The 12,908-nt window shown below is 29.6% G+C and overlaps 1 protein-coding gene across 5 annotated transcripts in view; it reads left to right on the top strand.

Moving 5' to 3' along the window:
- Positions 1 to 12,715, top strand: part of LOC148613899 (monocarboxylate transporter 10-like) — a 39,290-nt gene extending 26,575 nt beyond the window's left edge. For 4 of the 5 annotated variants that reach the window (XM_088587559.1, XM_088587558.1, XM_088587557.1 and 1 more), the window contains 3 exons: positions 429 to 446; positions 3,881 to 3,965; positions 5,353 to 12,715. In XM_088587559.1, coding sequence (XP_088443685.1) covers positions 429 to 446; positions 3,881 to 3,965; positions 5,353 to 5,813 — 564 coding nt within the window. In that variant the 3' untranslated portion in view covers positions 5,814 to 12,715. The remainder of the gene's footprint in view (positions 1 to 428; positions 447 to 3,880; positions 3,966 to 5,352) is intronic. The other variant, XM_088587561.1, reaches the window with a different exon arrangement.
- The last annotated feature ends 193 nt before the right edge of the window (positions 12,716 to 12,908 follow it).

The following is a 12,908-nucleotide window of genomic DNA, read 5'->3' as shown; positions in this document are numbered from 1 at the left end:
TTTAAAAGTTATACCCCCGGCCATAACAATTTTATTCTGTCACAGTTTTCTCAGCAACTACTCATCACAGCGGCTGTAGGTATGCTATCTGGTGATATTCACTTTTGGAAAAATTCAACAACTTCCTGTTTACCAAGGACTTTTTAGTCTCCCTAAATCATGATTGAAAGCTGGGGTATCACTGGTGAGTTATCACTCACATATTTCTTGTTATATGTCAGCTAGCCAATATTTACATATGAGAAACATATGATATTCATATGAATAGAGCAACATGTGATTATCATATGTGGCACATTTGGCTGTGAGGATTGAAACCTGTCAAAACCAAACCTTTCCATTGTATGATATTTATAGTGCATTGATTTAATTGAACGAAAAAAATGACTTGTAGAGAATACTTAATTATATGTCAAGTAATATTTCAGGAAGATGCTAAAAATGGGGTATGTAGCCATGGCATCAGAATGGCCATGTCCTTGTGTTAATCCTATCAAATGTCTATAAATAGCTTGTATTACACAGAAATCAGACACACCCTTTCTTTCTTTGTGTGAATATTTAAGGTCAGGTCAGAACCTCTAGTAGCTGTGTGCACTGCAGCTTAGTCCAATAAGTATGAAAATTTTGAGAAAGTTTGACTCTAGACTTATATCATGTCACACTTAAAAATCTAAAACAATTTAAAATGGTTATTTTTCTTTTTAGCTTCAGCTAGTTAAAATATATGCTTTACTGCATTTTTGCTTAGAATTTTACACAGTGTGGAGGTTATTATGTATTTTAAACTAATTCTACATACATGATGTATTTAAGTTTATATGAGTGAATACTGGACTTGGGTTTCATTTGTTAACATTTTAAACTGTACTCGATGATATCTCTCTTGGCTTATAATTATTATTTTTATGCCAATTTTTTACCAATATTTTGTTTGTACCATGATTAGGAATAGAGCAGCCATGCTTTCACATTCCTGCTGTATATGGCCTGTAAAATAAGAATTTTTACAAACAATTGTAAGAAAAAGCCCATTGAAATTTTAAAAATAATTAAAAATTGCCCAATCACAAATTTTTTATTTTCAATTACTGTTGTTGTATATATGGCAAGCCAAAGTGGACAAAAATGATCATTTTCTAATATTAAAAAATGATTTTTTAATATTACAAATTCATTTTCTTATATCACAAATTAGATTTCTTTTATCACAAAACACTTTTTTAATATTAAAAAATCATTTTTATATATATTAAAATTCAATTGAATTTCTAATATTAAAAAACTATTTTTGAATATTAGAAATTGATTTTCTAATATTAGAAAATTATTTTGTAATATTAAAAAAGTGACTGATTTTCTAATATTACAAATTCATTTTGTAATATAACAAAATGTGTGATATTTTATATTACTAAATCAGGCATTTGTAATATTAGAAAATGAATTTTTAATATTAGAAAATGAATTATTAATATAAGAAGATGAATTTGTAATATCAGAAAATGAATTTGTAAAATTAGAAAATAAGTGTTTTCTAATATTAAAAAAGGATTTTTTAATATTACGAATTCATTTTCTAATATTACAAATTAGATTTCTAATATCACAAAACACTTTTTTTATATTAAAAATTCAATTGAATTTCTAATATTAAAGAACAATTTTTTAATATAGGAAATTGATTTTCTAATATTAGAAAATGGATTTGTCGTATTCAGTTGCGATTTTTATGCCCCCACAACGATAAGTTGAGGGGCATATTTTTTTACCCCTGTCCGTCCGTCTGTAATTCCATCCGTCTGTAATTCCGTCTGTAATTCTGTCCGTCCCATAAGTTTTCCACACTTTTTTTGAAAATCCTTGAAGACATTGAACTGATTTTTTGTATGTGAGTCTTTCATGATTAGTTAGAGATGGAGTTAAAGTGTCATTCCGCTACACTGAGTTTTACCAAAATTATGGGCCCTGGACTTAAAAAATTCCATGGAAATAACAGTTTTCCGCACTTTTTTTGTAAACCCTTGAAGATATTGAACCGCTTTTTGGTATGTGGGTCTGTCATGATTAGTTACAAATCGAGTATAAGTTTCATTTTTCTACGCTGAGTTTTACCAAAATAGTGGGCCCTGCACTTTAAAAATTGTATTGAAGTAATAGTTTTTCATTTTTTTTTGTAAATGCTTGAAAATATTTGACTGGTTTTTGGTATGTGAGTCTGTCATGATTAGTTACAGATTGAGTTTAAGTTTTGTTCAACTATGCTGAGTTTTACTGAAAAGCACATGCGGGGCATCATTTGTGTCTCACAGACACAATAACTCATCTGACAAAGTGCTTTTTACAATTATGAGTTATGATATAGCTGTATGAAGGTTAAATGCGGGGGCATCACTTTATCTAGTTTAATATTAGAAAATCATTTTGTAGTATTAAAAAATGTGACTGATTTTCTAATATTACAAATTCATTTTCTAATATTACAATATGTGTAATATTTTATAATATTACTAAATCAGGAATTTGTAATATTAGAATATAAATTTTTAATATTACAAAATGAATTTCTAATATGAAAAATTTTTCTAATATTAAAAAAAAAATGATTTTGTATATTAAAAATTCATTTTCTAAAATTACAAAATATTGATTTTTGTCCACTTTGGCTTGCCATATGTATATGACATCTATTTGTCCACAACTCGTAGGATAAGTAAACAGCTTACATGGTCTTCATAGAAGAAACCTCTCTTTTGATTTTAATTGTTCCTTAATCTTATGCTTATAGGACTCTTTTTTCAAGCATGTCATGTGCTTAGTACTTAAGAGTATGCTGAATCAGTGTACCCAAGCTTCTCTTTTAATTCTTTCCATAAGAAGTTCAAGTAGGGAAAACAAAATTGAATAGGAACATGGTCACTATACACTATTTTGACTATTTCTGTCTGTAAGTCTGTGAGTTTGTGTGCGTTTTTCTATTGTGATCCCAATTTTGAGGTGTTGCATGAAATAATATGTGGTAGTGTTTGTCATGTCTTCAAATAGGGTTTACAACTATGATATGAATCAGTTGTGATACCCAGGTTCTGGGACTGTAACCCATCCTTTTGTTGGAAAATTTTTATTAATTTTGTGCAGAGTGTTGACAAAAATGACCTTTAAATAGCTTTTTCAAAATCTTGATTAACATCTGTGTGAATAGCAATGGCATTGAATGAATAAGTATCATAAAAGGAAGCAACTTATTATCATTATTATCATGACGATTGTGCATAGGCACCCATTTTAGACAGAGTCTTCCCCCTAAATACTATTCAGTGTGGTAGTACTTCAGGGGCAAGACTTTGTCTGAAATGGGTGTCTATGATTTTGTTTGTCTACTTTGCCTTTATGTTGTTTTTATTTTTTATTTTGCTTTTATCTACAATACATTTTTCTTTAAAGTATATCTATTGTCTTTAGCTCGCCTCAAATTGTATCTCCAGATAGAGAATGTTTCCCCTGGTAAAATCATTAGAAAATTATCATAATACTACAAATTACAGTTAATTCCATGCTGTTTTTTTATATATTCCAAATCTTTTTTTCTTCCCAAATAAACTTGAGAAGGTAACATAAAGGGGAATCATTAGTGGAATAAGACAAGAAAAAAGACACACATAACGAAGAATGTGAAATAACCAAAGAAACATGCACAAAGCAACATACATGGTAAATAAATATGCAACATGGACTCCACTAAAACCTGTTGAAAATGGTCGCTTAAGCTTGATTGACAATGGAAAAAGTTCTTTGATACAAATAAATTGAAATAAAAGGACAATTTTTATGATATTGTTATCATTCGATAATCATATTGTTTTTTCCTCTCATTTTCCAGCATTATCCTGCCGCTACAGAAGCTGAGACATTTGCATCTATTTCTTTATTAGATCTTCACCATACAAGTAGTCAACATTTTAAAGGTAGGTCATATACTGGCATGAAGATTTGTATACCAGCAAGTCACGGGAAAGTGATGATACTCATGTCTGACCATTTAATAGTGGCAAGTCTTTCGTTCTGTCTAATTTCAAGTTAAGGTTCTGCTTAAGGAGGTAGACCTAGGGTACTATTTTTAGGAACATAACTCCTGAAATCAGTGATATGTTTGTATCATATTCAATTTCACGAAAGGCTATCAAGCTTTCATTTGTAAAAGAATGAAATCAGTCCAAGATACTTTGATGCTTACATGAGATTAATGTAAAATGCTGAATAGAAATGTTCCAATGATTTGTAAAAGTTGTATCCCTTACCCTAGGTGTACCTCCTTGAAGTCAATTTTTTAACGATACAATTATTAAGTTTATAAAACTTTGCTAAATGCTTCCTAATACAGTATTCTACACTTTCTTAATAAAACATGTTGTAACAACTGTACTCTGTAAACAATAAAAGTGTCAACTTCAATTTTTAAAGTAAATGTATAGCTTCACTCATTTTACTAAAACAGACTTGTGCTTGGAAATGGAAATATTCTGTGGCCTGAATATTTAGTGCAGCGCAAGCAACTTTAAGATGCATTTAAGGAAGTTACATAACTACACTTTTTGCATTCTTAAAACTGAATGAAAAACATATCAATAAGGAATGTCTTAGATTTTTACTTTAGTGGAACCTTAATTTCAAATTAGACCAACTAACTATTCCATTTAGTCACTGTATGTTAAATTTAATTATAGGCCTTAAGATCAAATATATTTATTTTTGATATATTGTTAAGAATGATTCATTGAATCTCACCAAAGTCTTAATTTATCTGATATGTCTTTAACGTAAATTGAACATTTTCTTTTTAAGGGGGTTATCTGTGATTTTGATAAATTAAAAGAGCATTTACCCTGATTTTAATAACACAATCTTTTATAACAAAATGGCGTTACATGAAAAAAAATGATTGCTATCAATGAAAATGCCTTAGGCAATGACCATTTGATACTTAGAAGGGAGTGGGGGGATTTTTTTAAAAGAGTTTAAATACATGCAAGAAGGGGAAAAAATTACCATCAGAGATAAAAATATTATTTGAAAATGTACATTGTTAATAAGAGTCTTATATTTTTTTTCTTTCTATGGCTGAAAAAATAGTTATCTAGCTAAAGTTTGGAACAGTATTATTGTTTCCAGACCCCATTGCTATTAAAATGGTTGGTGCCTGAAGATAACTCACACAAAATTTGGTACCCACAAATATAAGTTCCTCCAGGTAACACCATTTGACAGATGTCTCTGATAACTAACAATGAATAATATTTGCATGGAGGTTCATTTTCCTTAGTATAATTTAATTAAAACTATTTGTTATTGCAGATCAAATAGAAAAATATAAACAACAATCAGCAGGAGGGCCAGCTATAACTGAACTAGAAGTAGTACATGCAAGTGAGCTACTTGGAAAAAGTAAAAAACCTGATGAAGATGATGGTGTTAAAATAAGTATTTCCAGCAAAGCCAACAAAAATTATGAACAGTTTAATGAGCCAGGGGCAGCTGAAATTTGCTACAGTGACAACGAAAATGCTCAATTAGTTCATAAAGGAAAGGTTCAGATAGATTCAGAAGGGAAACCAGAAGATGTTGAAAATGAAAGTAAAAATAAAAATGAAGGTGAAAGTACAATACAACCTGAAGAAAAACAAGAACTTTTAGCAAATGAGTCTCAAGGAGATATACCTGTGTTAAAATTTGAACAAACAAGAAATGGTTCAGAGGACAGTGATGGAGATTTATCAAGTGATGTTTTGAAAAGTGTTGGTATATCAGAAGCTTAAAAAATCAATTTTATTGACATTTGCACAGTATCTGTTTACTTGGCATTTCTCATAGTACAGTTGTACTCAAATTTCTGTCATTCCTAGTTAAAGATATAACTGGTCTTGTGGTGATGTAAATATTTGTAGATTCCAATTTGATATTTAAGCATGAGCGTATATACATGTATGTACTGCACTGATTCACATCAAGTCAAGGGATAAGTTCAAATGTACTGAACAAGACAGGGGAGTGCAATCAAGACCTCTGAGCATGACAGAGGAGTAAAATTACAAGCTCTGGGCAGTGTATTGATTTTGAATTTGTAACACAAAAATAGTGCTATACAATACACTTGGAGCATTATGTGTAGCATATGAAATTCAATATGTAAATAATATGATATTTAATGGGAGAGAAATGTTGCTGAAGAAATTAATTTAGTACTAATTTTAATCTGTGTAGCACAGGAAAAAAGTATATTTTTGGATTTTCCGAGGCATTTTAAATTCTATATAATTTTCATCATATTTTTAAAACTTTATCATTTCTAAATACACCAGTCACAATATTTAGTATTCAGAGTAAATGTTCTGTGAAACGCTAGGTAAAAAATCATATCTAGAACATCAATACATGTAATGATAAAATTCAATGCATTGTAGGTGTGAAATATTTTTATCCAGTTCATGAGGCCATCCTTGAAAAATTCTCGGTTTGCTATTTATCCACAGACTCACAAATAGCCTATGAAAGAAAATTATTTCTTTTGTAGGAAGAAATTGTTTTGTTCCATTTTTGCACATATCTGTTGAAGTAAGGTCCTGTTAGATCTCTTTGAAATTAATATAATTCACCCAGTTATGCCAACCAATTTTCAAAAATGTGAGTCGGAACAGCAGAGAAAATATTATGTGGGCCTGAAAATGATAAGTACTTTACAATGCCATATTTTATACATATTTTTAACTGAAATTTTTAATCATGCTTTGAATTCTTCTGATTTTTTATTGACAGAGAATTTTACATAGAAATGTTATAATCTTTGATTTGTGTTGTAGTCACAGGCTTCATATAAAGGTAACCATTGTGACATATTAACAATGTACGGAGTCATACACTACTGTCCAGATGAATTTCAATTTCTCTACTCTACACAGTGGAGAAAAATGGTGGCATCACTAACTCAATTGTCTCTCAACAAAAAGTATGTATCACATACATGAATGTGGGATAAAATGATTTCAGTTGAATTGTTTTCATTTTTTTTCTCTGTACTTAGCTGAATCTTATTTACCTCAACGAATTATTAAGTTATCTTTGTCTTTTCAAAAACAACAAATGGTGACTTTACTGAACTTAACTTTCATTGTATAGAGTGGAGATATTAAAATTCATGATGACAGAAGAGTATAATGAAGGATATTTTATACAACACCAATGATCATATATCATAGAAATTAAGAAAAAGTTTACTTTTACATTAACAGGCATTATCTATAAAAAGGCTACCTCTGCCATTGAAAATTTACAATATTAAAGTGCAATAAAAATATATTATTTTTATATGACCTTGTGGAAAAAAATTCTTTGGTTCTCAGGCCTTTAGTAAGTTTTGCTCAATATGATATTTGAGAAACAATAAGGAAAAAGGGATATTTAAAATATACATTGTATTACACACAGAATGACTTCGTGAAGAGGAGAAAGAAATTTACACTAAATAACTGCCAAAACCAAAACAAGCCATTATACTGTATTTCATGTAATTAAGAGCACTATATTGTACCTTTTATATTATAAAGAAGAAAGTGGAAACTTGGAATGTGTCAAAACAACAACAACCCTGTCTTAAAAACTATATGGCATTGAAAAATTTAAAGAATTGTTTTTATAAGGTACTTGTACCCTCCTAATTTTACAAATAGCTTTATACATGTATGAATCAAGATTTATATGGGAATGTTAAGTGTACGGCAATCATGCTTTAATAATTACTAGGAACATAAAATTCACCCTCTAGGTTTAAAATTTACAAACATTTAGCTTCATACATTTCTAATAAATTTCTAATGCATATATTTTATGTGCTGCAGCAGTCAATGTATATGCTGATATTTTCAATCCTGGTAGGGGTTGTTGTCTTTTTGACATATTCACTATATCCATTCTTGTTATATGTAGTAAGTTCTTGCTCTGTTGGTCTTAATTGATTCAGTGCTTCAGTACTTTGATCTTATAAACATAATATACCACATTTGTGATGAGGATTCTTAGTACAAGAAAATTGGTTTTATGAAACCACATAGGATGACTTTGGCCATGACAAAAATATGTAAAATTTTATGCCTTATCTCTATACTAATGGTGCCTTAATATTGTTTTGGTAGATGGTGAGTGCAAATATAAAAATTTCAAATACCTCAAACATGATCATTTTTGCAGATATACATGTTTTAATAAGATGTAATGATTATTTCAATTTGGTGTTATTATTGGTAGATGTTAATTTAAGGAAATGTCAATATCAACTGCTGTGTTTTATTGCTATAGTTGATGTTTGTAAAACTACATTAGGGATATATACATACTTTCTGCCCATGTGCACATGATGGATTATTAACTATTAATTAAGTGTCAACAAAATGTGTAGTTCTTTTTTTAAGGAGGTAGACCTAGGGTAAGGGGCACAACTTTAAAAAATCATTGGAACGTTTGTATTCACCATTTAACATCAGTGTCATGTAAGCATCAAAGTAACTTAGATTGATTTCATTCTGTGTCAAATGAAAGCATGGTAGGCTTTGGTGATACAAACATATCACTGACTTCATGAGTTATGTTCTTTACCCTAGGTCTACCGCCTTAAATTGTTGTTCCAGTACATTATTGCTATTAATAGGAATGTTCTTGTGTTTTTTGATGATCCATGGGGGTCAACTATATTGACATTTTTTGTGGTGTGATGATTGTCTGTTATTTTTGCAGTTGACAAGTAAGTGTAAAAAAAGTACCAGCAAAATTCATAATTCAAAGTAATAAACACAAACTATTTTTCAAAACCAGGAAATATAATTCAAACTGCAAAAACATCAGAAGTTTTGTCTAAATTGATAGAAAATTGTGCTTTTTGCTGAAATTATTTATTAGTTAATTTATAACATATGCCATTAATGTTTCATGTGTAAATGTAAATTTAGATATGAAATATCGTTGTTTCATGAAGTTTTTGCTTTTAACAGTTTAAAGTTATAAGCCAAGTTACTATGACTACATGTCAATATTTAATTGGCTTCTAAACAAGTTTATTATTGAACTTTTGTATCAATCAATTTAAACATGAACTACCAGTGTGGCCAAAAATAATAGCCTTGTCTCCTGAAAAAAATAGGGTAGGTAGGTAGGCGAATTATTTTGTTTTTAAACAAAATTACATTAAGTTAATGGAGAAACAAGCTAGACTTGAACGGAACCTGAGCCAAAATGGCCATAAAATGTTAAGGGTAGTTTGGTAAGTAGGAAAAAGACATTTTTTTTTATTGGGCCTAGGATATTTATTCAGGAACTGTGTTTAAGTATGCTTCTAATAATGCTGTTAGTTTTCACTTTTAGAACAACCAAATTCATTTTTATTATTTTTTCTTCAATTATTTTGCTTTTAGCCTATAGTGTTCAAGGGAGATAAACGAGAAAAGTATTTATTAACTGTTGGCGAAGTGTATTATAATTTTGTGTTCTAGACTCAGCAAGTTCCCTTCTGCCATTTTTTGTTTCAAGTAACAGTCTTTATAAAATTCAGGCAGTGGGTGATTCATGCATGTCAAAATCCCACCAATTCATAATTTCTAATTTAGAAAAAGTTACAGTCCACATAACCAGTCTTAGGTAGTCATTTGGTTGTTGTTTTTTTTGGAGAATAACATTGTGTACGAAATTGGCACTTTACTGGAGTTATTGTTCCTGATTTGGTTTGATTTGTGTGGAAGAAAAATATATGGTTTTCCCCAAAATACAAAAGGACTACCATTAAGTGAGAATATGGCATATGTTGACCCAAAAGAGTCATGTGTTCTTCTACACCATGAATCAACTCAACCATGGGCAGTGTCTGAATTTTATATGGACTGGTACTTAAGTAAAAGCGCATAAAAGGATAAGATATATTTTTGTTTTATTCCTTCATTTTTAGTTTTTTTTTTACCTCAAGTACAAATTAATCTTTCCATATAGGCCACTCCAAAGTGTATTCTGGTACTTGTAAGGACCTGAGCTTGCACATGGAAATTTAATTGTTTTCTTTCATAATCCGACACTGCACTTCCAAATTTCAGTCTTTATTTGCATATTGAATTACTAAATTTCTAAAAATCATGTTTATAAACCTTCAAATGTTGCTAATTGTTTGCTGAATTAAAACCTAAATAGCATCTTGTCAGGTCCTCAAAAAAGCACCCTACAAGGAAGAACTCTTGTTTTAAGCATCACTCTCTGTAAGAATCAGGCAGTGGCAAATCATTGTATGATATGACCTATCACTTTGACAGTGTGATTTGACTATTTGTACCATGAGAATCCAGGAACAAATTAAAGAATGTCCATGTCATATTGATAAAATCAGTGATAACTTATTGATTGCACTGCAGATGAATATTTCAGGAGTAGATAACTCTGTCAAAAACCTCAATTTATTTATTAATATTTATGATTATGATTCTTATTAAAAATATTTCCCAATACATGTATATATAGTGATGCCGAGGTCAAAGAGTGGTCATTTCAAATAAAGAAGAATGAAAGCATATTGTCAGATTGGTTTTTAATTAATCCCATTTTGCCTGATTCTTATAAAGACTTGTACTTAATAGATTTGGAGTGGCCTCAAGTACAGTTCTAAAACTATTTATTTTGTGTGTAAATTTGTTTATTGTTGAAGTGCCATATTTGTTTATGATTGATATTTTTGTGTTCCATATTTGTCTATGATTGATATTTTTTTGTTCCATATTTTTTTATGATTGATATTTTTTGTGTTCCATATTTAAAGATTGATATGGATGATTAATGATGAAATATTTTAAATTTGTTTAATTTTGTTATTGTAAACAGTGATCCTATGGTTACTTACTACCTGAACTCAATCTTAGAAAAATTATCGAGTGTTCCATATAATTATGCTATGAAAAGGTTCTATCATAAAATATATGATGCAATTTAATTTCAAGAATTACTGGTTACCTTACGTAAGGTGACATAGATAAGATTTTTTAAATTTGAGTTCAACTTGCCGCAGCATATGTGATTTTCGACAAAAAATATGTGATTTTTTTTTTTAGGCAAGTATTGTTGTCAAAAATTTTTTTTGAAAATTTGAATTTTGTTGATTTGCATTTTTTGTTTGTGTCTCTTCTTTTAAGTTTTCAAATAGCTTCATTTTCAGAAAAAATTCATTCATAATTTGTAATTGTTAGTTCCTGTTTTTTTTAGTGATATCAATTTACTTTTTGGTGTCCACACTTGTGCAGATAATAATTTTTGTTTTTGTATACAAGACATTTCATGACCATTCCCGATTAATTTAATTTGTGTCAGAAGTGTACCCTTATATTGTTTTACATCAAGAAAAGTGGAAGGTTGGATGCATAATCTAAACTGGTCAAATGTTTTACCATGCTTAATGCATATGTGACTGGGGTGTCTAGCTTTCAAGAGGCATATGCATGAAATTTGATTAAATATAGAAAGATCAAAGAGAAAATATATAAGATTGAAGAAAAATTCCACCAGATGCCACTTCAAAATAAGTGAGTCTAATGCAATTTCTGTTTGACTTGATAGGCTAGATGTGATCATTTCTGAACAATTTTCCTTACATGTAGATATATCTTTGTTAAATTATACCTACATGCACATATATCAACACATAGTATCTTTTTCAGGCATCTAGCATCTTTTTCAAGCATCCTGCAAAATTGTTTAAAGATCTGTATTTTGGCAAGCAAAAAGTGTTTGACATGTGTAAAAACTTTTTGTTTTCTGTTTTTGTTTTTTTTTTTTTAATACAGTACTTAATTAATAAAGTCCATTTATCTTTGAATATAGGGGTAAATACGTACTTACAGTTTAGGTGTAGATGGTGTATTCAGAACAGTCAGGTTCAGGGTTTTGTGATGTACTATTCAAATTATGCTTTTGTTTTCTTATGAAGTAAATTCCTTTATACCAGCATTGCATTTCATTCCAATGAATTTGTAAAAACAATTACAGTGTAACATGTCTAAACCAAACCCTGAAAAAAAATGAAAACCTGACTACATTGCAGTTTAATCGTCAGTCCCTATAAGAATCAGGCAGTAGGTGGAACATAGTATGGAAAAACCCATCATTTGATAGTGTTGTTTGTCTATTTGTGCCATTAGAATCAAGAAAAAAAGACAAGATTTTCCATATCATGCTGGATCATTGAGTTACAATTTCAATGCCTTTAAAAATGAACATTTCAAGGGCAGATAACTCTGTCAAAACATCATTTTTCTAATATTCAATTAAAAAAATTCTGAGCAAATCCAATGATGCAGAGATGAAATAATGGTCGTTTAAAATAGAGAAAGTATCCTTGAGTAATATTTCATTGTCAGATTAGTTGGGCTTTCACATGCATGTTTTTTTGCCATTTTGCCTGATTCTTACAAACACGCTTAACACCTGGCAAATTGGAACAAATTTGGTTTGGTTAAGACAGATTTTACTGTACATGTATTTATTGTCATAGTTAGTACAAGTCTGTATACAATTTTTCCCTTTAAATTAGAAATCCTGTTATCATAAAGCTTTATTTATAGTTTAATAGTTATATATTTTTACTTGTAAGAATTTTGAAGTATTCGTGTTAAAGTTTTTAAGCAATAAATATTACCAGATTTAATTTGTTTTTTTTTTTTATATGCAGGTGATGAGCCCAGTATTTATATGGTGGTATGTCTATCAAAAAACTTAAGGAGTTAGACCTAGGGTAAGGGACTTAACTCTTGAAATCAGTGATATGTTTGTATCATTTTCAATTTCACCAAAGCCTGCTGAATACAAACGTTCCATTGATTTGTTAGACATGCATCCCA

Source organism: Perna viridis, chromosome 6 (genome assembly GCF_037379345.1).
Source record: "Perna viridis isolate PV_CMFRI_1.1 ecotype Kerala chromosome 6, ASM3737934v1, whole genome shotgun sequence".
NCBI classification, from domain to species: domain Eukaryota; kingdom Metazoa; phylum Mollusca; class Bivalvia; order Mytilida; family Mytilidae; genus Perna; species Perna viridis.
This window is presented reverse-complemented; position numbering and strand designations above follow the sequence as displayed.